The 27,110-nt window shown below is 45.8% G+C and overlaps 2 protein-coding genes across 41 annotated transcripts in view; one reads left to right on the top strand and one right to left on the bottom strand.

The window, feature by feature from the left end:
• Positions 1 to 2,506, top strand: part of HEATR1 (HEAT repeat containing 1) — a 48,636-nt gene extending 46,130 nt beyond the window's left edge. The window contains exons 44-45 of the mRNA XM_021073757.2: positions 1,207 to 1,315; positions 2,216 to 2,506. Of these exons, the coding sequence (XP_020929416.2) occupies positions 1,207 to 1,315; positions 2,216 to 2,304 (198 nt within the window). The 3' untranslated portion in view covers positions 2,305 to 2,506. The remainder of the gene's footprint in view (positions 1 to 1,206; positions 1,316 to 2,215) is intronic.
• LGALS8 (galectin 8) lies at positions 408 to 25,425 on the bottom strand. 40 transcript variants are annotated; one of them, XR_014825580.1, is made up of 13 exons: positions 24,945 to 25,425; positions 22,422 to 22,571; positions 14,209 to 14,297; positions 13,018 to 13,228; positions 11,346 to 11,465; positions 10,668 to 10,724; positions 9,628 to 9,654; positions 9,390 to 9,506; positions 8,800 to 8,888; positions 7,925 to 8,090; positions 5,097 to 5,231; positions 4,453 to 4,560; positions 408 to 2,449 (listed from the first exon to the last, which is right to left on the bottom strand). XR_014825580.1 is itself a non-coding variant. In XM_084992926.1 (13 exons), exons 3-13 carry the CDS (start codon positions 22,464 to 22,466, stop codon positions 2,393 to 2,395), a joined length of 1,113 nt encoding a protein of 370 aa, XP_084849052.1. In that variant the 5' UTR covers positions 22,467 to 22,571; positions 23,733 to 23,794; positions 24,945 to 25,425; the 3' UTR covers positions 408 to 2,392.
• Between the last annotated feature and the right edge of the window lie 1,685 nt (positions 25,426 to 27,110).

Here is a 27,110-nt window from a genome sequence, read left to right on the forward strand (position 1 = left end):
GGAGCAGCCAACGTCCATTAACAAGGGGAAGGGGAGTTCCTGTCGTGGTGCAGCAGAAACGAATAGGAACCATGAGGTTGTAGGTTCGATCCCTGGCCTTGCTCAGTGGGTTAAGGATCCAGCGTTGCCAGGAGCTGTGGTGTAGGTCGCAGATGTGGCTCGGATCTGGTGTTGCTGTGGCTCTCGTGTAGGCTGGCAGCTGTAGCTTTGATTAGACCCCCTAGCCTGGGAACCTCCATATGCCATGGGTGCAGCCCTAAAAAGCAAAAAAAAAAAAAAAAAAAAAGGTGGGGGGAGAATGAGTGAAAGTTAAAACTCCAAACCTGAGTGTCAGTTTCAGTGAATCACCATTTCTCAAGCTAATTATCACATTAGAACACCAGTGGATAAAATAGACCAAAGCAGAATTTTATTAATAAATTTATTAGTTGAAATTCATATTTATTTATTAGGAAATGAGAACAATGAGCCTGTTTTGATGAACCCCCAGATTTTAAATTTGCAGGTTCTTACAAAATCGCAGCTTTAAATTTTTTTGCTTCAACAATGTCAAGAAAATCCTGATTGAACATAGGCAGTAAGAGACTCTGCTATATCCAGATATTCTTTAAATTACTCTAAACCAGAAAGAGGACTAGCATTAACTTTTGTTTCGAAGTGAATGACAGTACGGAACAGTTGCCTGCATTCTCTGTCACAGACAAGTCATGTGACCAACATCCCAGTTTTTTTTAAATTCCCGAACTAGGACATTATGAGACGGCAAATGTTTTTAGTTAGTGCTAAAGTGAGAGTGTGGCAGAGCTGGCGCCTGGCCCTTCACGCAAGCACAGTGGGGATCGAAGTCAGGGTTCTGAGGGCAGGAGACCTGCCTGCGGTGCTGGGGACATGCTCCCGCCAGGTCAGCGTTGTGGCCAGTTGGGCTGCCTGGGGCTCCAGTGCAGTCACATTTGATAACATATTTGGGTTTGTATGTGGCATTTTAAGGAAAATGTTATTAAAAGACATTCACATTAAAAGCTTGCAGTACTGGATCACAGTAAGAAACCTGTGTCTTTAAGATTAAAGTTGAATGGACAGGAAATGAAATACACAAATGTGAAATAACTTTAAAATGCAGAGCTCATCTCAAGGTCATAAAATACTAAATGTAGCAGTACTAGGTTTTTTTGTTAATCAGTTCTTTACCTTTTTTTATCCCTTCAGGTTCGATTTGCTGCTCTGATTACAGTGTTAGCACTGGCTGAAAAACTGAGAGAGAATTACATCGTCTTGTTACCAGAATCCATTCCTTTCTTAGCTGAATTGATGGAAGGTAATTCCTAAACTATTAACTAATTAGAGCAGAATCCTTTGGCAGTGGGCTGAGTGAGTGTGCACATTTGTATGGGATGTGACTGGCTCCAGCCCTCTGCCCCCAGGCTGTGTTCCTGTTTGGAGTTGGGTGTGGGGAGGGTTAGAAATCAATTGCCTCTGCATTTGAGATTTGTTTACAGTGTAATCGACACTGTCATCACTTTTGTGGGGGTTTTTTTCTGACAGTGCCGCCAATATTCTTTTTCTTGAACCTCCTACATTTCTGATTGAGTATTTTGGTCCCCATATGGAGGGTTACTGTGTCTGACCCTCGGTGCCCCTAAGGACACAGTCGGTAGCTCCCTGGTCATGAGCAGCATTTCCTCTGCTCTGGCTCTGTGGTGATCAGTCATCCACACAAGGCAGTTGCCACTATCCGTGTTTCGTAAAGGAAGAAAGTGGAGGCTTTAAAGGGACTAAGTAATCTGATAAAATGTGACGGGAAAGCTGGCATTTAGGTCCAGGTCTGTGCCCTTCTGGTGCACAAGGCACCACATGGCCCAAGAACAACAGGGCCACATGTTTGAGGGCCGGTGGCGGCAGGTAGACACTGTGCTCATGTGAGCAGGTCACCGCTGACCCCAGAGCAGTGGGAGAGGGGCCGTGGGAAGCAGGCATTTGGAATGTCCACTCGTACACCCTCTTCTGGGGTCTGCCTCGGCTTCCCAAGTTTGAGCCTGTGAGGAAGGGATGGAGGCAGAGAGGAGGAACACGGAGGGATTTCCAGGAGGGCTTCTGTCTCAGCAGGTGCTTTGCTTTTCTCCTGATTGAGCAGCAGCCGGGGATGCAGGACAGGAGGAGCTGGGCTGAGGTCCCTGAGGCAGGAAGACTGACTCCCTTGTATCTGCTTCTTTCTTAGATGAGTGTGAAGAGGTGGAGCATCAGTGCCAGAAGACTATCCAGCAGCTGGAGGCTGTGCTGGGGGAGCCACTCCAGGGCTACTTCTAAAACCTCACACTCTGTTGAGAGTTCAGGTTTATTTTTCCTTTTATTGCTGGGTGTTTTTAGGACCATGTTACTTTTGGTGCCTTAACACCTACTTGGACTTCTTCACAAAATCCCCACCTGGTTTATGCAGCCATGTGAGCCTCTCCTGCCGATTGTATAGAATTACAAAAAGAGTAAACAATACATGGTATTTTTATACAGACTGCTGTGTTTGGCTTAACATTGACTACAGTCTTTTCTGATTCTGACTGATGTTATTAATGTTACACCAATTGAGTTCAGCACCCAAAGCTAACCCTCATTTAGCCTGTAAAGCCTCAACTCTCCTGGTAAAGGGATACTTTCTGGACATGGTGTCCGAGTCAGAGGTTTCACTCGGAGCAGCTCCAATGCCCAGTAAATGACAGTTACTCAGCAGGGATGCTTTTGACTGGAAAGCGGTTTGGATCCTCACTTCTCATTGTGGGCAGGTGACACTTCAGCCTTGATTTTTGTGTTGCGCCCACGGAGGGAAGAAGTTCTGGAAGGCATTACTGTGACTGTGATTGTCTCTCTCTCCTTCCTCCTTCAGTCCTTTGGGGGTGGAGGCAATAATAGGCTCTTGCTGAGACAACCACACCTGACTGATCTCACAAGTAGAAAGGCCCAGACACACTAGGTGGTGAGAAGGATCCCTTCCAGGGTTAGAAATGTCCACATTTCTATCAGTAGTTAACAAGAATTACTTGTATGAGAAAGAAAGTAAATAACAGGCTTTTTGTCAAAGCTTTGAAGTTCTATAATCTCTATGCCGTGCGATGGTGAAGTTGGAAAGTGAGGGCTCAAATAAAATTAAACAAATCTGCCTTTATTTAAGGCATTTTATTTTAAAATTTGAGGCATTTTAAGGACTGTCCCAGAGGTGCCCAATTTGAAAGCCCTTGATCTTATTTAATGTAGAAGTTTAAAGCAGAATTGTGACAGAGAAGCAAAAGCTTGATGAGCAGTTTGGAGACAGAGCTTGTTAGGAATGCGTATTTCTGAGTAATGTCTCAATAGGATTCACTAATAAAATGCAAATAACTTCTTTTCAAAAATAATCTTAAAAGATTTTGTATTTATCCTATCAAAAAATTGGTCTGACTTCTTAGTATCATCCATGTAAAATGAAAATGAAATTATGTTTAAGACTCAGAGGAAACAAGGTAAGTGGGGCTTTTGTTTTTTCCTAAGATGGTCTACAGTTTCCACAGTCTGCTGGGCCCTCTGATGATCTTCTCTGAAGATGAAAAATAACCGTGGGGAATTCTAGACCCTTCTTGCCTTTTACAACCCTCCCAACATCCCCTCCTCTACCAATGGGGATGGTGGTTTGAGTTTTGTTTTGTTTTTTGTTTTTTTAGTTTGGCAAGACTCAGCATAATAAATTAACATGAAAAGAATTGTTTTCTACACTGAGTACTGTTTAAAAGTAAGATTGGTAACAATATTTTTTGCAATATGGGGATACAAATAAACCTAGCCCAAAACTTAGGAAAATATTCCCAAATCCTGGCAGAATTCAGCCTAGCACACTTTAATACGATAAAATGATCTGACTGAGCTTCTGCAATTTCCTGTAACAAGATCTGACCTGTAAGAATTCTACAAAGAACTTCTGCCAACTCACTTCAAAGAATAATAGAAAAAAATCACAGAAATGCGACAACTTAACTTGCTGATACAGGTTTGATTTTAATCACTTAAAACAGTGTTTTGATCTCAGTCCCTGAGGACGATGGACTCGTCTTTAGAAGAGCAGAGGCAGTGCTGGGTCGCATGCAGTCGACAGCAGCAGGCGTTTACGCTGCTTCTGCTTTGCTGGTCTCAGCTGGTATATTTTACCTTCTGATAGGGCCCGTTTTATAAAGTCATTAAATCTAATCTTGACATTGCTGTGTTACCCGCAAACATTCTACAAATTAAATTCATCCTGCATCTACCGTACTTTTTGTAGCGTATGTGCCGAACTTTGATTCAACCAACATTCTAAAGCAACCATTTACTGGTACAGAAACCAGTGGCCTCGAGATTGACATCAACACCACTGTGGTTCATCTCCACACAATTTGGTTTGGTTTTGCTTTGTTTTTTTGCCTTAATTTTTGTTAATTACTTGGTAATACTTACAGCTAGTAGAGCTAGATATTTATTATGCTAATGAAAATCGCCAGATTTAAGTCACTGTCAATCCTTTGAGTTACGGGATCTCCTGGAACCCTGGGTTGAGAGCCAGCACTGGAAGAGAAGTAGTGTCACCTATAAATTAGTGTCCTTTGAAGTCCCTGGTGAGATGGTGTAGTACCTGAAATAAAATGGTGGAGCAGTGGCAAAGCACAGAAGGTTCTGAGCTCAACGGAACAAAACAGAGAGGTTTCATGCACCGCTGTCTGTCCCCAGCTGGTGAAAGATTAGTGCTCAATGCAGGGCGGCTGCTGTGTCACAGGAGGCACTTAGTAAATACTTGAATGTGAAGTGGGTTTAAAGAGAGGCCAGGGTGGCGGGGGGGGGGGGGGGGGGAAGAGCAGAAAGGCCTGTTATAATAATGACTGTAAGCTGTTGCTTCCCATTTCCTCATTCTGCACTAGACAGAGCCACACTGCATGGTGAGGACTGAGGATACCGGGAGGACTCGGTTATGATTTTGCAAGCTTGTTCTAACAATATACAGAAGCCGTGTGGTGGTAGTGAGATGCACTGTAACAAGGCCAGTGTTACGAAGTCATTCTGTATTTCAGTTTTAGCAGCAGTCGTGCCAGCTACCAGTTTCTTACTTCCAGTAAGTGGATGTCGCCATCGATCTCCAGCGTGTCAATATTACTGAGCTCTCTGAATCTGTGTTTGTACTCCAGGCTATGTACACCATTTATTGCAACCTTGAACTCTCTAACATCACAATAAATTATCATCTGCAAGGAAAGCATAATACACACATTAGTGTTTGCCCTGGGTTTCAAGGTTTTTGTTTCCTGCACACAAATAGAGGGGTAAGACCATTTGCTTGACTCACAGCCTAATCCTGCAAACTTCCCTGCCGAGAGCTCTCAGACCCTAACCTGACCCAAAGTGTATCTGGTTAATTGCTGCCTTGTCCCACTCAGGGAAGTGACTCTTACAGGCATGGAACCTCACACTGTCCCCAGGGCCTGCTGGCCTTTCTGCACCCTCTCCTGCCCCCTGCTCCTGGGAAAGTAGAGAGTTGCCCCCCTCAGCGACATTTGGGAACTCCATAGATGAGAAAGTGGCCAGCATCGTGATTCTCATTCACAGGGGAGCTCGTTCCCACTGAAAGGCTGAGAACCAGGGGACCTGGGTCCAGACTTTGTGGCCTCAAACTCTAGGGCCTCGGGCGCTCAGACAATACGAAGCTTCCAAACTTGCAGGCATCTGCCAGGGACTGTACCACGGCCTCCCACCCGGCTCAGCACATCTTGTCTCTTTCTCAAAAGCTCTTCAAAGCCCAGCGCTGTAAAAATCCATGGGCAGCTAGCCTGCTAGCCTGCTGGCCGAGGTTCATCACTGATGTCAGTTCACAGAAGAAACCGCTTCCTCTTCCATCACTCGTACACCTAAACCTCAAACTTCCAGTCTGGCCACCAAGGGTGCCACCTGTTTCCACCCTCAGTGGAAAGGCCAGTGGGTGGGCATGACTGCTCCCCACCTCCACTGTGGCTTCCACGGAGTGGGGTCGGGGGAGCACTGCCTCCTCCAACCTGGCCCCCTCCCCAGAGGCCAGGCTGAGGCACAAAATCTGAATCTGTGAAGTAGCAAAGCAAGTGTCTCTTCTCTTTTGACAGGACTGGTGGGGCTGGCCGCTGGGGAGGGCTCAGGAAGAGGAGGACATTCCATGGATAACAGTGACAGCTGACACAAGTTAAAGGCTCTAGGGCTACATGGAGAACTGGGAGAGAATCCATCACAGGGTGATAGGCCCACCACAGCGGTGGGAATCATCCCAGCTTCAGCCAGCTGGGAGGGACCTTTGGTGATGGACACTGGACACAGCCTCATGCTCTGAAGGGAAGACAAGCTGGCATTAGGTGGACACAGTGGCAAAGAGTCAGTTATCCACACTCAGCAGAGCAAGTGCGGAGCCAGCGCCTGACAAACAGAAACGTGAAGGCGCTGGCCTGGTAGACTGAGAGACCCCTGACCGAAGGGGACGTGGAACTTAGTCCCTCACCATCATCTGCACAGCTCATGCCAACATGAACATGATAAAAAGCTCACAGGTGAAATTACAAAACTGAAAGATTTTAAATGATTACAGCTAGAACTAATAAGTGGCTGAAATGCCAAGGAACAGACGATACTGTAAAATCAAAGTAAAAAGATCTGAGAATCTCAATGAAAGCCTATTAAAAAGGCAGGAGTTTGAAGCTACTTGGAAAAATAATACATCACTACAAAAAAATGACAATGATCCAGCGTGAGTATAATTACTGTTGTTGAAATAGGAAACTAACAAAAGGGAAAGATGATTCTAGAATTTATTCCTGTCCTCTTTTAATACAGTAATTCCAAACTTGGGGCTCAGGTCAAAAAACAAGTTACTGGTTTTTTTTGTCACTGACCACAAGGATCAACTTCCTTCTGGGGCATCCACTCCTCTGCCTCCCGTGACCGCAGGTCACCCTCCACAACCTGACCCCTGCTCCGTCAGTGGGCCACTGTGCTGCCTGCCCTCCCCACCTCCAGTGACCTGTCCCAGAAATCTCCTCAGTCCAGTGAATGCAACTCTGCCATCAACCTTCCACATCCTCCTGAATCCAAACTCACAGCTTCCAAGGCACAGAGCCGTCTGTCACTGCACGGACCAGGGCTGCACCGCACTGGAACTCAGGAGTAAATGCCAGCATCACATCGCCATCTGCCATTCCACCCTGCTGTTCATGCTTTGAACAGCTGAGTTCTTGAGAACTCAAATGGTCCGGAGCATGTGACAGTTTTAAAATGTAAAGCATGACCTACCTCAACCACCCTAAATGACCATGGGAGACAGGGAGTCACCTAAGCTCGTGAGGGCACCTAGCCAACCACCCAGCAGCCACACATCAAGGAGACTGACCACAGCCCAGAAATGCCCTCCTTGGGGAAATGCTGTGTTATCATAATGTTCACAGATGTGGAGGCTCAGAACTACATGCCTTCAAGTTCCAGTGGTCTAAATGTATCTTTCTTTGAATGTATACAAACAGGACCACCTGGACAAAAGTACTGCCTCCTAAGCTGTGTCACCGAGATGGGAGGTGGCAGGCAGTGTGGACAGCCTGTGGTTCCTGCGTCCTCATGTTCACTTAGGATTAAACATGTTACTCCAGTCCTGAGACACAGTCCCTGTGAAAATTCTTAGTAACTAATATGGGGGCTACACAAAAATGTTATGAAAAACAAATAATTCCCATGTAAATAAATGTGACTCTCTACTGGCTCGGCCATTTAATGCTGATGAAAGAGGGCATTCAAAATACCATCTCCAAATGAACAAAAACCACCCGCAGTCTCCGCATACTAAGTTGGACCTGATTTAAAGGACTCACCTACCCTACCCCTGCCCTGACGATTCATTTTCCTGTCCCATTTTCAAAGAAGAACAGCTTACCTCAAAGTACATCCCAGGACTAAATGGGAAACAGGTAATATTTCTCTCTTCTTCTCCCCAGGACTCCTGAAGAAAAGAATTTCTTACAAATGCTTTAACATTCAAGCGTGGGTTCAAGTGAAGAGCAATATCCTTGGATTTTCCTGATAGCAGGTCAACATTAAAGCTTTTTGAGAGAATTAAAAAAAAAATCAATTAGCCAAGTAGAAGGGAGGAGTGGGGTTTCTGCATTCTTAATCAGAATGAAACTGACTACACAAGACATGTACACAGGGATCCAGGAATGCTGAGGAAGGCAACACGTAGGAGTCTGAGTCAGCATACCACTGACATATTATTTGCAAACTAAAAACATGCAAAACTTTAAATCCATGTTTAAGGCTACAGATCTGGGTGAGAACTTGAAAGGGTTAAGAAGTGAACCAAAGGCTAGGGTCTGCCACAGGAGCAGGGTCCTTTCAAGCAGGCACCCCTAGCATTTACATTTGTTCTTCAAAGGCTACTTGCTAGGAAATAGCTCTCATTTCAAGCTTTCAGAAGCTTGAACCTCTCTGGAAAAAGTTGCAGAAGCAGAAACGTTTAAGTTCATTTCAAGAGGAGCCCTGATAAAGTTCTCTGCTCTCACAGGCGGCCCTGCAATCCTACAAAGCGCTGGATGGGCCTCGTGGATGAAAATATCACCCTCCTGTCTGGCCACGGAAGTCCAGGTTCTGCCATCTCCTCGTCGTACAGCCTTGCTCTGGCTTCAGCACTCTCACTTTTCAAATGAGGATGCCTGGCACCAGCCCTCCCCGTACTCGCCGCCCTGGGCCGGTGCACAGCAGTAAGAGACACGGCCAGCATCTGCACTAAGACGGTCACCTCGTGATACTGACCCCTTGGCATTTGTATTTACTTCTCCTTTTATGACGATAGTCCGGCCAGGGCCCATTGGGGAGTTCAACCTTGCGACGAATGGCAGAGTCTGCAAAGAGACCACAGTCAGCACTCGGAAGCCCACAGAAAGAGGTCTTGGGGGAAAACTGTCCAAAGACAGGGAACTGTTTAAAGGCCATGATCCTTGTAAACCCCATGAAGGGACAGACTCAGGCTGCACTGGTTCTGATGAGTCCCCGGAGGTCACCACCATGCCTGGCTCAGAGCAAACACTCAGTGTTTCAGACAATAAAAATGAACAATGCGGGTGAGACCTGACATCCTTTGTCTGGGTGAAATTCCCTCTGAGGAATTCACCTCAGCGTGGGGTCCAAAGCCCCAAGGTGAAGCAGCTGAGGTGGAGGAGTTACAGAAACACGCTAAAGGCTCAGGACGGGATGCCTGGTTGACTGAGATCCATCCAGGACACCAGTACAGATGCAAAGTGGCTGCTTTGGGCCTGTACCGAGGGTAGATGTTACACATACCAGCTAACTAAAACTTAATTTGTAATACAGAATCAGATTAAGAAAACTTTGGCTCTTCAAACCTTTGACAAACAGTTGGTAGGTAGTATTTTGGTGCCAGTGTGATTGGCCGTCGAACCTTTGCTGTTGGTGTAGACAGTTCTGGGCACGATTTTAGAAATGTCTCCTCTATTACTAGGCTGTAGGGAAACAGTTCTGCAATAAGGTAGGGAATGAATGAGGCTGTCTTCCAAGGCTTAAACTATTCATTTCCTGGGCAATTTTTACAAGAGTTCCACATGTTATAGCAAAAATACTTACAAACTGTGACACGTCAAACTTTTGTACCTATTGGAAGAGAAAGACAAAATGAAAATGTCTGACAGGAAAGAAAGACATTTTATAACACGAGCAGTCTGATCCTACTAGCTGTCCTGCTCAGGGCCTGGGATGACAGTGGCTGCTCTGCCCCGGGGTCCACAGGCAGGGGGCCAGTGTTTTGGAAGGGCGCTCCAGAGCTGTCAAGGGCCACCCGGGCTGGGAAGTCTCTGACCGCTGCACCTGTCTCAATCCTCTCCCCTCCACCAGAAGCTCATCATGTCTTAGCTGCAAACACATTTCACGTTGTTCTTTCCCAGGAGCTCCCCAAAGCCTGAGATTATATATTTATTCTGCCTATGAATGTGCTGAGATCAGTAAGACCTCACTTTCTCCACAAGTGACAACAGAAACTGTCTGAACCGCACTTGTTTCCACAGAAGATGCATGTGAAAGTTCATCTGCTGAGACACACTGTTCAGTATTTATAAACATAGATTTTTTTCTGGTTAAATCATTATGTAAAAGGTAGAAGGGGTAATCTTTGCTTTTTTTTACTTTTATTTTATTCTTTCATCTTTCCCTTACGGTACTATCTCTATAGCGTCAAGATAAAACTTTCTATCTCCTATACTTTAATGTCAGGTAAATGTTTTATTTTATTTTAGTGTAGTTTTTGTGTTTATTTAGTATGTTGAGCTAGCTTTAGTTCAAAGTACTCATATATTGTGGGATCTCCTAAGTGTAAACTAGGTGTTAACACCTCCTGACAGCACTGTTCAGCAGTTAAGAGAGAGAGTTCTCTCTACACAGACTGGTGGGTAGTGGTCAGATCCACTGACAGGCTAAAGAGCAAAACCTGCAGCACTGAAAGTATGCGCCTCAGTTTTAAAATGATTACTTCCAGCTTATTAATTATTAAAAAACATACATTTTCATGTTAAAAACATAATTAAAGAAAAAACTTAGCCTGCCTGCCACCCGATTTACATGGCAACTTAAAATACATCTTTAAACTGGTAATTAAGAGAGTTAATATTTACATTTTCTTGGCTTATCTCTGTCAGTTCTGGAGTAGATGCTTGGGTACTTTTTAAATCCTAAAGAAAAGTTAACATCCATCAGAATCCTAAATATAACCTGCTTGACATAAACATACCAAAAAAATTATAAATGGCACTGAACATGAAAACTTATCTAAAAATACACTTAACTTTAGCATCTTTCTATCAAGCTGGCAAACATTAAAGGGCAGAGGAATGAATGTCAAGAAGAATGTGAGCAAATGAGCCCAGACCTTGAGATTGTAATTTGTTTCACTGTTTTTGGAGGACAAGTTAGCAATTTTGATCATAGCTTAAAATGCAAATACCCTGTGGACTCCAACATTCCACTTCTAGGAAACTCTCAGAGAAGCACTGCCCTGTGCTCCTGCGTCAAGGACATACTCCCCTCTTCAGCTCTACAGGGTTGTTTCTTTTGTTGTTACCATTGTGGGGTTTTGTTAGAGCCATACTAGATCTGAGATCCTACAGACAAAGCCCTGGTTGATAAGTGGCATCCTACTAGTCTGGAAGATTTACTTCCAGCAAACTAATACGCCAGCAAGAGAGATATTTACACTGTTTTCATCCCAAAAGAAGATGTCTGTTAAAGCTGTTTCCTACCATTGCATCAGAAAACATCCCCAAAGAAGCCCCGCACTTCGGGCGGGCACTCACCGAGCTGAAGCTGAAACCCAGGGAGTGGATGATCACTTTGCCATAGATGCCCAGTGTGTTTATCTTCTCTGGACTGATCCTGTGGCTGTAGAGCAGGGTATGTTTTCCATTAACAGCCACCTGCACAGACAGAGGACAGCACCCCCGCCCCATATAACAGTTAATGTTATTAATTTACCCAAGTTTCAATCTGGTGACCTGATTTCCTTTGAGACCCCTTCCCACAGGTCTCCCCGTGAGCCATCTGACCAAATTGGGCTGGGAGCACCCACACCTCTCAGTGCTGTGCTTCCCCTGACTGAATGCCTGGCCCCTTTCCAGACAGATGGCGCCTGTGTGTGTGCAGCACATCTGCATGCATGTGTGCCAGGTGTGCACCGGAGACAGCCTGGGGCTCGTGAGCCCCAGCAGAGACCTGCCCCACGGGTCCACCCCCCGCCCCATCCTGAGACCGCACTCTTAGGGGCCACCCTGCATGAGGCAGATGCTCCATAAATACCTGCTGAATTTTCCTGAATGAATGAACATGGGCAATAACCCCACTTTCTGATTCCTACTTGGAAGCAGGAAAGAGTGCCTCTCAAAGGGCTGCTCTTATGCTTTTGGAGACTCCAGCCCAAGGCTCAGAGGGCACCCTCCCCCTCACCCCCCCCCCCCATGTACAGGACTGTGGGGTGAGCAGGGGGCGGGGTGGGGTGGGTATAGACTTTAGGGAACATGCAGAGTACAACAGGCCTCTGACCTCCAGGAGCTTAAAACCCCAGTGGCAGGCACAGTAAAAGGGAAAAACCCAAGCACAAGAGCACAGGAACAAATTCTAAGAAGAATGCTACAGTGAATTCCCTGGTGGCTCAGTAGGTTAAGGATCCAGCGTTGTCACTGCTGTGGCTCTGATTACAGCTATGGCACAGGTTCAATCCCTGGCCCAGGAACTTCCACAGGCCGCAGGCTCGGCAGAAAAACAAACAAAAAGGATGATACACACAAAGTACTCAAAAGACCAGAGAAGGGAGAGAAGAAGGAACAGGAGAGATGCAAGATTTGGGGGAAGGCTGGGGCTCTGTGGGCTATGAAGGATGGGGGGTGGGGGGTCTGCACACAGTGGGAGATCTCCATCTGAGCCGTCAAGTCAACTCTCTCCTCTGGGAGGCCCCTCAGGCCCTCGAGGACCAGATCCCACTGACACAGGGGTAACACACTTGAGACGGCCAGCCATGGTAATGAGAACACGCAGGATTTCTAAGGTGGCCTCCGGGTCTGGAATCTCCTGATCCTACAGGATGGACTGGCAGAAGTAGGACGGAACCTCACAAACTCCCCACCCCAACTCTACACCAGGATCCCACCTGTCCATCAGTTCCAGATACCCCGTGTCCCGGTGGCTAGTGTTTGCCATTTCATCATGAACACAATGCTGCACTAGGTCAGAAGGAAGCTCCTCCCCTCGAGGAGAAACACCATCTAATGCATCTGGGCCCACATTCCGCCCGCTGGCCACCCAGTTGCTCCACCTCACAGGCAGGGGCCTGCTAACCCCTACTTCACCTAGAAACTGTAACACCAAACTCCTTCTCTGCATTCAGGAGACACAAGGTGAGTTCACTCATGGGAACAGTGCTCCCTGCGCTTACTCTCGTGACAGAGGATTCAACCTCTGCTCTCCAGGACCCACCTGGAATTTGTCTTTCAGCACCATAATAACAATCTCAAAAGATTTCTCTTTCTTGAAAGGCATGTCATAGACGATCTCTTCCCATCCCCACTTTTCATTTTTCAGGGTATTGCAAACAATGCAATTGGCCCTTTTGAAGCGTGGATTGAAATGAAAGGCCACGTCCGCTCGTGGTTTCACACTGTTGCCACACTGTAAGTCCACCTGGAACCTGCGTAGGGGGAGAACCCTGTGAGTCCCTGTGAGAGAGCCCAGGCTGAGGGATATCCAACTCACGCACATGGCTGAACCCCGACCTGGCTGAACCCCCACCCAATTCTTCCTCTCCCTCCTGCTCAGCAATAGCCTGAGCTGCAGCTGGGCCCTGCCGTCCAGAGTCAGCGCCTCCATCTCTGGCCTCCCCACAGGCAGGCTGGCCCACGGGCTCCAAGCTCCTCCAGGGGGTGCAAGTGAAGCATTCCCGGAAAATCACTGGCCTCAAGAGTCAGCTGGCCTCTGCCTTTCCACCCTCCTCCTTCCCTGCAAACACCACGTGTACCAGCCAGCTACCCAAAACACGGGTGTGAGGACCAGGGTCCCAGCTTCCAAGAGGCCCGACAAAGAGGCCTCACCCTGGACGGCAGAGTGAGCATGACGCAGCCCCTCCTCCTCTGACGCTATGGGGCGGCCTGTAGCGTCTGGGCTGTGTCCTCTAGACTTCACGTTCACAGCTTATTTAAACTTCATGTTCACAGCTATTTGGGCAGCAGCCACAAAGAGCTGCGCTCAACTTTGATAGCGTCTAGTCCAGAGTTTGTACCCAAAGCAAACCTTAGATAAAACCACCCAAGAGAGATCTTAAGAGATGCTGTGGGAATGCTGTGCTATAACTAGACTTTGTCCCAGTCATCTGACCGCAAGTCCTCCATCAACTCTTTATCTAATTTTTTATACTAAAATCAGACTTAAAGCAATGACATTTTAGAAATCCACCTAACCTTTATTTCAGTTATTCATTGCAATTTCCTTGGCCAGGGCTGCTGATAAAAGCAAAATCAAGCCTCCAAGTATTCAAATGGTCTCTCCCGTGTTGTCTGTTGTTGTTATTCCACAGTCACAAAGAGACAGTTTACTCTCTTTCTAACACAGACACTTTACCTGTTTGAGTCACTAGTTTACTCAAATTGTTCTCATGTAACAAGGTGACTTTACCTGTCTGAGTCACTGGGAACATGCCCACGTAGTACAATCAAAGTTCCAGGCTCCAACTGCTCAGAAATGGTCCCAACATAGGGGATTATCTAGGAAAAATAATTTTAATAAATGTTCATTTACAAAATCAAAGACTACATTATTATTTACTTATTTTGTCTTCTTAAGGCCATACCTGCAGCACATGGAGGTTCTCAGGCTAGGGGTTGAATCAGAGCTACAGCTGCTGGCCTACACCACAGCCACAGCAATGCGGGATCCAAGCTGTATCTGTGACTTACACCACAGCCCACAGCAAGGCCAGATCCATAACCCACTGAGCGAGGGCAAGGATCCAACCCGAGTCCTCATGGTTTCTAGTCGGGTTCATTTCTTTTCTTTTATTTTTTGTCTTTTTGCCATTTCTTGGGCCGCTCCTGCGGCATATGGAGGTTCCCAGGCTAGGGGTGGAATCCGAGCTGTAGCCACCAGCCTACGCCAGAGCCACAGCAACGCAGGATCCGAGCCGCATCTGTGACCTACACCACAGCTCACGGCAACGCCAGATCGTTAACCCACTGAGCAAGGGCAGGGACCGAACCCACAACCTCATGGTTCCTAGTCGGATTCGTTAACCACTGCGCCATGACGGGAACTCCAGTCGGGTTCATTTCTGCTGAGCCACGACAGGAACTCCCAAAAGACTTCATTCTTACAGGCTGCATGTAAATCTGCTCAGACCCCAGCACCTTCCAAGTCCTCCTCACCACTGAAACAGCTACATAGGAACAAGGCCAGGAGACTCGGAGCATCTGCAAACCACTCCAAGTTCTCTAGAGAAAGATACTTGATATTTTTCACAGTACTTTTTATCTGGCTGGGGGGTTGGTGAAATAAAACTTCTCCCTAATAGGAAAACTCTGATAGCAGAAAAGACAACTTGTTGCAATGTCAGGCCCCATCACTCCCGTTTTCCTAAAGTTCCACTGAAGATCCCAACAGCAGGGTCCAGACCATCAGGGCCCCGGGGCCAGCACAGAGGAGATGACAACACCTCTGCCTGCAGAGGGCACTCCAAATCAAGCCCCACCTGGGCACCCAACACAGGTGTCTCTCAGTTTTTTTTGGTTTTTTTTTGTTTTTGTTTTTTGCATTGGCAGCACAGCTGTTTCTCATACTGGAACGACTTATAATTAATGTAAAATAATAAAACACAGTGGAGACAATACCAGAAGCTTAAGCCCTAGTTAGGTTTGGACTTACCTGCCCAAACATCCTAGCTGATTCGTATTGCTTTGCCTTTTTTATGATCACTTATTAAATGTCCGCTCTACACAAGGGCAGTGCAGCTGGAAAGGATGAGAGTCCTGTACGTCTGTCCAGGAGGAGCTTATGGTACCGTTGGGAAGAAGTCAGATGCCCACGAGAAGGTAATTAGAGTGGAAATACAACATTCTGGCTGTTCAAATCGGAAACTCCTTCCATAGGCGAAAATCCTCTACCTCATGAACATCACTAGACCACATCTAAACTGCAACAAGGGCCCATGACGAAACTGTCCAGCGGTAGCCCCGGCTCAGACTGTAAGATAAAACTAGCGACGGGAAACAGCCAGAACCAGGCAGTATTCGTTTGGGCCAGGGGGCAGCAGCTACAGCCAGGTCAGAGGCAGCAGCGGTCATGGTGGGGTCAACCAATGCAAAAGTACCATGTTCGCCCAGCGGTGGCAGCAGATGTCTCTTAGGAGCACCACCCTGCAGCACGATTGTGGCTGATGTCTTTGACTACGGAGTTAACAAGCCTGGTTCTTCAGTCCTGCCTGTTGACATCATTTAATAAATTCCTTTTCTGGAGTTCCCTGGTGGCCTAGGGATTAAGGATCTGGCGCTGTCGCTGCTGTGGCATAGGTTCCATCCCTGGTGCCCAGGAACTTCCCCATGCCACAGCCATGGCCAAATAAATAAAAAATTCCTTTTCTGCTTAAATTAGGGATTGGCTCCTGTGTTTATAAACCCTACTTCAATATCTAAAAGGGGGGGGGAGCAAAAAGTCAAATAAATGCTTCAGAAAAATGTATAAAGAATTCTAACTGAGGCCACCAAAGAAAGTTTATGAAGAAGGTATGAATTGGGCTGGGAAGAATATAGTTAGGAGGGGAGGAGTAGGAAGCTAGTTCAGGTAGAAATGTCAATTTACAAAAGCAGAGAGGCAGGAAAACACAAGACACATCTGCGAGACAGTAAACAGTAAGGGAGCAGTTAGACAGTTAGGGTCAGATTTTAGAATGAGAGAATGAAAGTGGAGTTTGAGCACGACGATCCTGGGGGGTGAGGCAGGGGATTATCTGGGAGACTGGCTGTTTGCAGTAAGCCTGGCATAAGGAGATAAGGATACAGTCCAGGCTGGAGGGCAGCAGACACTGAGGGGCAGGGGTTGGAGGAGATAAACACAAGAGATATTTCAAAGGAAACTGTCTGCAAAGGGCCACCACCTAAAACAGTAAAGCTGGAGAGGAAACAAATTTCAGAAAAAAATGATGAGTTTAGTTTTGAACACTTTCAGTGCAGAGAGTTGGCAGCCCATCTAAGAGGAAATATACTGAAAGGAGTAGGAGATTCAGGACTAACATTAAGTGAATGGCCAAGACTCATACTTAAATGTCAGAGGAGAGATGATTATGAAATCAAAGTCAATAAACTGAGAAGAAACGTTAGGAGCAGAGCCTCAATGGCTGTCAGGTCAGGGTCGCATGTGCAGAAAGAGTTAACAAAGCAGACCTGGCCGCTGCCTTTGAAAGGGCTCCTTCCAAGGCTGGCCCTTGGCTGCTGTCTAGGAACTTGGATTCCAAGCAAGCACCCACCACCCTGAGACGTGTGGGTCACCTGCCTAAACTTTTTGTGCAAACAAGATGGTTTCTGCTAAACACCTGCTTTCCTGTTGGGAGTCTGGAGTTTTGGTACGTGCCAGACAGATGCTATCTACAGGACCAGCCCTCAGGTAAAGGCCCTGGGCAAAGTCTCTAAGGAGAGTCCCTGTAGCTAACATGTCTCGCATACTGTCACTGCCAGTTGCTGGGAGATTTAAGTACATCTTGCATGACTCCACTGGGACAATACCCTGGAAATCCTGCACTGGCTTCCCCTGGATTTGGCCCCCTGTGCCTTTTTCCTTTGTGATTTTACTCTACATCCTTTACTGTGATGTATCATGGCCATGGGTATGACTCTGTGCTGGTGATGCTTCAAAACAGAGGGTGTTTGGGAGACCTCAATGCAGGAGGTGAGAAGAGAAAGAAGGGTCCATCAGAGCAGGGCAGTCCTATCAGGGAAGTCAGTTTCAATAAGGGGAGGACTGTCAATGGCTTTAACATGGAAAAATAAGGAAGACCCCTGTCTTGGCCCAAAAGAAGATAAAAGAAGGCTATCATATCCTCTGACCCAGTGATTCCACTTTTATAGATGCAACCTATAAAATACTAGCATGTATGCACAAAGATGCAAATGCAAGGATGGGCACCACAGCACCAGATACCATGATGAAAGGAAACAGCCCTTTAACAGGGGACTGGTTAAGTTATTGCACATCCATACAATGGACGAATCATACAGCCATAACTGTGAGGACACTCTAAACATGCTCATCTCTCCAAAATGTGTTAAATGGAAAAAAAAAAAGCAGGGTAGGGCAGTTTATACAGTCTGATGCATGCATCTAAAGAAACAGGATATGTAGAAGGTGAAACACGGCAGACACACACTCTTGGATTCACATATATTCTCAGGAAGGACACAAAAAAAATCTGGTAGAATCTGACTGACCTTAGGTCAACTGAGCACCAAGGTAGAAGAAAAATTACGTTTTAATGCAACCCTTAAAAACTGCCTGAATTCTTTCAAATGATTTACACATATTTTGTATTTTTAAAATACAAAAGGAAAAGCCATTGAGTTTTTGAAAACAGATTATCTTCAAATAGTTGGGGCTTGACGGCATGGAAGTGAGGCAGGAGAAAGGTGGGCTCCAGGATAGACAACTGCATCTAGCCTTTATTTACACTTCCTAAAGCAGGAGATGCGGGGGCTCTGGGATAAAATACACAACTAGCTACCTACCTATACTCAAGATAGAAATAACAACAAGCACAAGGCAAATAACTGGTATTTGTCTTCCCTGAACTTCTTAAACAATGGTAATGACAGGATCAAAAGAGGAGCTAAGCCCTGCTTGGACAAAAGACCAAGAGGTCATGTACTCTCCAGGGTCAAGGAGACCCCAACTACACAGGCGCAGAGACACCTCTCTGGGTCAGAAAGAGAGGGCCTGCCAGGCCATAATTAGTCTGGGTAACCTTCCCACCATGCTTTGCTTTGGAAAAGCAAACACATCAGGGCAGGCCCTGGGTCCAATCAGGTGTGAAAGATAAAACAAGATAACTGGCCAAAGGAAGACAAGGACCTGGAAAAACTGTCCCATATAAGTGGTTTCACCTCTCTGGCACTTCTCATTCAGGGGGACACCCGCACACTCACTCCTTTGGGTGCATATTACTGCTTTGCTTCTGCCTTAGAAAAACAGACTACTTCTCTGTGTGCTTCTCCCACATGTTGTATTGTGCTTCTAACAAGAGACTTTATACTCGTTTTTACATCTTTGCCTCCTTGAAACATTCTTGCTTTCAACAGAGGGCAAGAATCAGGGAAATTTTGCCTTTAGCCTCTAGCTGGTCTAATGGCTAGGATTCCTGGTTTTCCACCAGGCTGCCCAGGTTCAATTCCTGAACAGAAAATTAAAATCTCAGCTCAAACCACCACTCACTATCTCTATCTCTCCAAAATCAGGACAGTGAGAGAAATGGAAAACCACAATAGAGAAGCTGGTTAGGGAAGGAAGATGGGAGTTTTGTTTTAACTCACAATGGAAGAGCTGGCAGGGCATATGAGAGAGCTGGAGATTCACCCTGGGTGAAAGGGCAGAACTGTAGATAAACTGTATCTATCACATTTAAAAGGTGATCAGTAAAGACATCAAAAAAACAGAGAACCACTGCAAATGAGATTAGTAAAGACAAGAAAGAAATTGAGAGTAATTGACAGAACACTGTAAATCAACTATAATAAATTTCTTTAAAAAGAATAAGAAACTCAGAGTCCCCGTCGTGGTACAGTGGAAACGAATCCAACTAGGAATCATTAGGTTGCGGGTTCAATCCCTGGCCTCGCTCAGTGGGTTAAGGATCTGGCGTTGCCGTGAGCTGTGGTATAGGTTGCAGACACGGCTCCGATCCTTCATTGCTGTGGCTGTGGTGTAGGCTGGAAGCTGTAGCTCCGATTTGTCCCCTAGCCTGGGAACCTCCATATGCCACAAGGGCATCCCTAGAAAAGCAAAAGAGAAAAGAAACTGGAAAAAATAAAAAATAAAAGAAATTAAGAGAGTAAAAGATCAGAGGGCAAAGCCATGGTGAGGAAATCAGGACAGCAGAAATCAAGTCTCTCAGGAAGGAGATCAACAAAGGAAGAGCAAGGGAACAAAGGCAGGAAAGAACCTCAGAGGCTAAAAAAGAAAGCTTTTTATTATTTTGTGTTTTAAGATTAAACTGCAAGGTAGAAAGGGAAGTACTTAGGACACTAAGGAGAAAGGATAAATGTGGAGGTAAGATGCCTAAGGAAACTGGAATGATGAGCTTTTCAGCACCAGGTGGGATTAATGTTAAGTGGTTTATTAACTTGGAGTGACAACCAATCTGTTTAATTTCTAAGTAACTTTTCAACTAGCTAACACCTAACCATATCTTAAGAACTCTATAAACAACAATAATAAAATATTTAAGTAGAAGGAGTTCCTGCTGCTGCTCAGCAGGTTAGGAACCTGACTGGTATTCATGAGGATGTGGGTTCCCTCCCTGAGCTCCTCGGTTGAGGAACCCAAGTGGCCACAAGCTGCAGCATAGGTTACAGATACAGCTCAGATCCCAAGTGACTGTGGCTGTGGTGTAGGCCAGCAGCTGCAGCTTCAATTTGACCCCTGGTCTGGGAGCTTCCATATGCTGCAGGTGAGGCCCTAAAAAGCAAAAACAAAAAACTGTAAGTAGATACTGAGTTGCCAAACAAGAGGTTTCACTGAAAGTATTTCTGGTATGATGAAAATTACTGACTAACTTTAAATGGAAAGAGAAGTGAACCTGACTTTTTTAAGTCTTGGAATTCTATCAGCTGAACTAGTCAATGAAATATACTAAAAATGAAAAAAATTACACAGGCCAGTTATACACTCTATATTTTTCAAGAATTCATATGGACAGAATCTGTCTACCACCAATGTGGACCAAAACTTCACAAACATTAAGAAATTAAAATAAAAAGGTAGCAGTTCTGTCTTCATAAGGCTTAGTAAAACTATAGTAGAAACTCAACACTTCCTTGTTGTTAGAACTGATCACTAAGAAAATAGCCACAATGCAAAAAAAAAAATTTACTCTGGAAATGTGGTATCATGACCTGTCCCCAGCGCAGCAGAGGCCACTGGGAGCCCTAAGTGCAGCTGCTGGTCTAAAGTAGCACTACCCCTCAGTTCCCCTTTCTCGGGAAATGAAGCGCTGGCTTATTTTTGTTTCAAGTCTGTAGCTGAAGGTGCTAACCCCGGAAATTACCAGTTCATCATTATACAGGGATATGCAGGTATTTAATCTATAAAATTATTTTCTAATAACATTCAAATAAGGCATCTCTGTGATGAAGACCAGAACTGAAAGTATAACCTGACCATCCATTCCTCCTGGCTTGAGCCAAGATTACACTTCAGTAACCCTTGACAGGCAGCATTTAGGAAAAGGAGAAAGAGAAAAACAAAAACAAAAACAAAACAGCTTTGGAGGAATTCCCACTGTGGCTCAGTGGTAATGAACCCAACTAGTATCCATGAGGATATAGGTTCCATCCACGGCCTCACTCAGTGGGTTAAGCATCCGGCGTTGCCATGAGCTGTGGTGTAGGTCACAGACATGGCTTGGATCTGGTGTGGCTGTGGCTGTGGTGTAGGCCGGCAGCTGCAGCTCCAATTCAACTCCTAGTCTGGGAACTTCCATGTGCTCAGAGTGCAGCCCTAAAAAGACAAAAACAAAACAAAACAAAAAAACAAAAAAAAAAACAACTTTGGAGAAAGTCAGTCTACAATATGAAGTTTTTAACCTTGGATGCACAACATCATTTTAAATGTCCTGCTGACTTCAAATCCAGCAAGTTTTCCTTTTTAAACCTACTATGACTAAAGGCTATTTTTTCTAAAACAGACATTGCTTTATATGGCGGTTGTACCTCATTCTTACACAATGGCATTAACCCCTAGGGAAAAAAAAGGGCTGCAGCTACAAAGCAAACAACAGAAACCTGAACCCACTTACTTACACTAATAGGACTGGTTGAAGGCCTTACTTGAAGGATTCTTACCAAGAATCTCCTAGAGGGTTACCAAAAAAAAGCAACTCCATCTCAGACTTAAGTTCAGCTTCAGACACATGGAAATGAAACATCTCTAAAGATTCTCACACTACATGAAACTAAAACAAGTTTGTTACTTCCCAGGAAATACACTGAAATTTCCAGCAATTACATTCAGGGTGCCTGGAACAAGACTGCTAATTTTTTTCATTCTCCACCTCACTAGTTTTTGACATTCTCTGCTCAGGTACCACGAGGTATTTGAGGGGCAGGGAGAAAAGCTGAGATGTTAACTTCTCACAAACAGGTCTAATTTTAAAAGAAAAATTAAAACTTGTAGAGTAAGAAATCCATTTTCCTTTGAAAATTATGTCTTGGGATGTTCTGAACCTTCCCACCACCACCACAGCCAAGTTCCCTCCATCTGTATGCCCATGCTCTCCATTCATAACATATGACCCTCGAACAACACAGGTTTGAACTGTGCGGGTCTGAATCCACTCACGCTTGGATTTTTTTTTTTTTTTCTTCCAGTAAACACGCACTATCTGATGCGCAGTTGGCTGACTCCCCAGATGCAGAAAGGCGTGTTCTGGGGCAATCTGACTTGAGCATCCAGGGGCTCCAAGGGCTGTATCTGTTGGACAGGGCCCACCAGAGTCCCTATCACATGGCAGATACACCACTTAACATTTACTGAATTTTACTCTTGCCCTCCCCACCCCAGCAATGGATAATTACTATCCAAATGGATTTGTTCTCAACCCTGGCACAGGCAAAAAGTTTATAGAAATCAGTTACCGGGTTGTAGATGACATTTTGCAGATTATTTAAGGACAACGTCATTCTTTTCCACCTTTTTGTTGACCGGGGTCTCTCTTCTGGGTATGGCCTAAGATTTTAAACAGGTTTCATTTAAAGAATTTCCAGATTGAAACTGAGGCACTTGCCCTGTGTAAAATCAAAATAAGAGGGAAAGAAAAATAAGTGTGCATTATTTTTCTTCACAACTTTTTAAAATATATAAATTATTTTACTAATATTTACCAAATAACCAGATGGTATTACAATCAAAGATCTGACTGAAATTCTTATCCCATGTATTTTACTAAATAATTTTGCATTATAATTCCAGGAAATACTGATTTTAAAAGTACATCAGTAGAAAATTTCTAACTTGAAAATTTTATTAAAAATACTTATTGTTGAGAGTTCCCACTGTGGCTCAGCGGGTTAAGAACATGACTAGTACCCAAAAGGATGTGGGTTCTATCCCTGCCTCGATGAGTGGGTTAAGATCACAGCGTAGGTCGCATATGCAGCTGTGGCATAGGCTGGCAGCTACAACTCTGGTTCAACTCTTAGCCTGGGAACTTCCATATACTGCAGGTACAGCCCTAAAAAAGAAACAAACAAACAAACAAACAAAAACTTATTAAGAATACTAGAAGTTCCCTGGTGGTGCAGTGGGTTAAGGACCTGGCGGTCACTGCTGTGACATGAGTTTAATCCCTGGTCCAAGAACTTCTGCATGCCACAGGTACAGACCAAAACAAACAAACAAACAAAAAACCTAAAACAAAATAATAGCAAATACTCCTATACAACTATCAGAGAGGTTCATTTAACTTTTCTTACCTGTAAAATAAGAATAATAATAGCATTCACCTCATAGGTTTGTTCTGAGGGTTTACATTACTTAATAAAACATTGGAACAGTACATGCTAAGTTTTATCTACTGTTATTTAGTAGAAGGGGTTGCTTTACCTCCTCCAAATTAAACAAGTCAAAAGAAAAAAAATTCGATGCTTCAAATATTAATGAGATAGTTTTCCCTGCAGCAAAAAAAAAGTATCCATCAGTACTACATTTAAACCACGGAAGACTCGATGACTAAGCAGAACTAAGAGAGAAACGAAACTAAAGCTTCCAACATTTTCCTTCCACCAATTCTGTCATCAAAGTTCAATACACACTGACCAAATCTATTACTTTGCCTCTGTTAAGAAAAAACTGAATCTCCAACACTGGATGTAACATAAGCTGAGTAACCGGTTAAGCCATGTTACACAGCAAGAGAGATTTTGCAGGTGTAATTAAAGGATACCAACCAGCTGATGTCGATAGGGATTGTCCTGGATTATCCGGTGGACCCAATGTAATTACACAAGCCCTTAATAAAGAAAGAAGCCAGAGAAGTGTGATAGAAGAGGAAATCAGAGATTTGAAGCACGAAAAGAATTTAACACACTACTGCTGGCATCTGAGATGGCGTGTAGGTGGGCAGACTAGGAAACTGTAACGAAATGAACTCTGGAGACAAACTCAAGTATCCTGGAAGTGGATTCTTCCCCAGAAAATACAGCCCAAACCGGATAACACCTGAATTTCAGCTTGTGACCCCCTAATCAGAGTACTTGGCCTGGTCTAAGATCTGTAAGAAAAATAAATGGGTGTAGTCAAAACATCAAGAGCTATGCCCTAAAAATATACATTTTCTATTTGTTAAATAAACTTCATTAAAGCTAAGAAAGGAAGAAGGTAGGGAGGGAGGGGAAGAGGAAGGAAAAAGGGAGGGAGGGAGGCAAAGAGGAAGAGAAAGAAGCAAACGCTGCACCCCTCTTGGTTTATATATGTAACTCCCACCTATTAACTTACACGTTGGTCAAAACCTCCAAACTGTTGTTTGTGCTCCGCCAAACTCAGGAAACATCAACAAGAGCAAAAGAAAAGGATACAGAGATGCCATGGCCACAAGCCTAATTTACGTCGTGAACAGGGAGCGACCCAATTTAAACCATAGGCTCAGGTAAAACCGATCATTCCTTGAAATAAACACAGGCACAGGACTTGCGGTAATCAACCAGAAGCCATCCCGATGCTGCACGGGTGATCAAAACAATTCGGAAGACTTGCGTCTCCTAACGTCCAATGACTCGGCATCTCCAAAGAGCGTGACCAGAGTCCGCCAAGGGCCACGGAGGTCTGACACTAAGTCTAAAGGACCCCGATCATATAAAGTCCCGGGAAGGATACGCGCGCGGGGAGGTGACCCGGCCCCGGCCGGGAGGTCGCAGATGAGAAGGTGGCCCCAGGGCTGTCGGACGCCCAGGGGTCCCGCAGGAAGGGCCGCAAACCCCAACCACCGCTCACCCCCGGGCGTCGCGCGGGGCGACTTCCCGCACCCAGCCCGCCGCTGCCGCGGTGAGAACCAGAGACGGGGCTGCGCGGAGCCGGTCCCACCCGTCCAACTCTGAATGGGGACAGCGCAGCCCAAGTAATCTCCCCGCAGTCGCGCGCAGCAGCCCACTCCCCCGACTCACCCCGGGGCTGGCGTAGTAGGCGTCGCGGGCGCTCGGCGCGGGAGGCTGTTCGTCCGTCACCGCCTGTCGTCCGCGTTCCCGCCGGGCGCGCGCACAGCTACGGGAAGCAGAAGGGTCAAGCCGCCTTTTCCCGGTTCGCGTGCGGCCGTCCACGACGGCCCTGCCTCCGCGTCGGGGGCGTGCTCGCGGATCTGCTGGGCGCTGGGGCTTCCTGCTGCCCGCCTCCGCCCGGCCGGCTTTCTACACGGCCTCTGGGGAGTCAGGCCGCGACCGGCTTGCTGTGGGACGAGTAGTCTGGAGGGGACGCAGTGTGTGCTTCAGATTCCCGGGCGGAGCTGGCCGTCTCTGCCGCACCTTTGGGGCTCGGGGGCCGGGGATGGGGAAGAGGAGGAGACCTTCTGCTCCCCTCCGGCGTGTCCGCAAGTCTCGGAGGGAAGGCGCTCAGGACGGGTGCGGACCCGGCAGTGGCCGAGGAGGGTCTACGTGGCCAGGGCCACCGCCTCTGTCCTGCCCCGATCGAAGGGGTCAGGGCCAGGTGTTCGAGGTTTGCTTCCTTGTTTGTCTTGGATCAGAGTCCAGACAGTCCGTGCTCGGCCTGGAAAGAGCCTGGCGTGGAGCTCTGCCTTCTTGGCCACACCTTGGGTCAGTGGGGAAATGCGATCCCACTCTGCCTGGTCTAACTTGGACTTCAGCCCCTGGAGCTCACCCGCCAATTTTGTGCGGTGTTGTTTTCTAAGTTAGGTATTTCCCTGGGGAACGTGTAGAGCACAACTGTGAGCACATTAGGTATTCAGAAGTAACCGACTTTTCAGTCAAGGGCCCATATCGATTGCCAGTTTGACCTACTGGCTGCAAGAAACATCAGCGAGAAATACAAATAGAGTTATGTAAGCTACCTTAGGCAGCTAGTACACTTTGGTTTCGCTTAGAGACCTCAAAGTTCTCATCTTCTTACTTGTCTTTCCTTGATTTTTATCCAGGTTTCCTTTGAAAGACATGTTTTGGTGTCCCTGCTCTGTGTTTCTCCTCTGTAACTCTGGGTTTTATTGTTTTTTAAATTGAGGCATTCAGGAGTTCCTGTCCAGGCGCAGCAGAAACGAATCCGACTAGGAACCATGAGTTGCAGGTTGGATCCTTGGCCTCTCTCAGTGCATTAAGGATCCAGCATTGCTGTGAGCTGTGGTGTAGAACCCAGACGTGGCTGGGATCTGGCGTGGCTGTGGCTCTGGCATAGGCTGGCAGCAACAGCTCTGATTAGACCCCCAGCCTGGGAACCTCCATATGCCTCAGGTGCAGCCTTAAAAAGACAAAAAAAAAAAAGAGGGATTCATTACACATCATATACTATCCAACTTATTCTGGTCCAGTGTTACATGTCTCTCCTTTTCATTTTCCAAGTTCACTTCACTCTTCAGGATCCAATTTCTGTAGCTGTCTTTAACCCTTGGCATGTGCTAGCTGGGATGTGTACTTACCTTTCTGTGCATTGTTGTTTTTGTCTATCCAACTCCATTTTAAATTGAAAAGAGGGGGAGTTCCTGTTGTGGCTCAGGGGGCTACACACCAGACAAGCATCCATGAGGACGAGGTTCGATCCCACATTGCCGTGGCTGTGGCCCAGGCCAGTAGCTGTAGTTCCAATTCAACCCGTAGCCTGGGAACTTCCATATGCCTTGGGTGCGGCCCTTAAAAAAAATCAAATACATATACAGAAAAGAGGGACTTGTCATATAGTCCCCAATGCCTAGTTTATTGCTTTGCATGAAGTAGACACTCTCTGAATACTAGGTTTGAAATGATATGTTATTGGTAAAGTGAGGAGCAACTGAATGTCTTCACAGCTTTGCCTGGATTTATTACCTCTCCTTTACAAAGTAAGTTGAAATAAATATGTACCCACATGCCATTTGTTTGGTAAATAAAGTTTTGGTATAAATGGGACTGTGTAAAAGGGCCAGAAATCCAGTGTTGGTGCAGGAATTCTGGATGAAAAGTCCACAAATCTGGATCGTTTGTTCTTAGAAAAAACCCCTTCATTGGTCCCTGTTTTGTTTAGTGAGCTCAGTTTGTTTAAAAGTCATTCAAAATCAATAAATATGCCCTCAGCCCCCACCATGACAAGGCACAGTGATAAGGAATACAAGTACACAAAGGGCTTTATGGTGT

The sequence above is a fragment of the Sus scrofa genome, chromosome 14, assembly GCF_054392235.1.
Source record: "Sus scrofa isolate SSC_HxYL_T2T_F1_AM1 chromosome 14, Sscrofa_HxYL_maternal_Yorkshire_Landrace_v2.0, whole genome shotgun sequence".
Classification (NCBI taxonomy): domain Eukaryota; kingdom Metazoa; phylum Chordata; class Mammalia; order Artiodactyla; family Suidae; genus Sus; species Sus scrofa.

What these genes read in the sequence shown, in the direction of transcription:
- LGALS8 (XM_084992924.1), bottom strand. Translation starts at nt 22,466, where the DNA reads ATGACGTTGTCCTTAAATAATCTGCAAAATGTCATCTACAACCCG. An exon ending in CAGAGATAAGCCAAGAAAAT is followed by an intron (nt 9,655 to 10,667) that starts GTAAATATTAAC and finishes CTCTTCCAATAG; the next exon opens with GTACAAAAGTTTGACGTGTC. An exon ending in GTCCTGGGATGTACTTTGAG is followed by an intron (nt 5,232 to 7,924) that starts GTAAGCTGTTCT and finishes CTTTCCTTGCAG; the next exon opens with ATGATAATTTATTGTGATGT.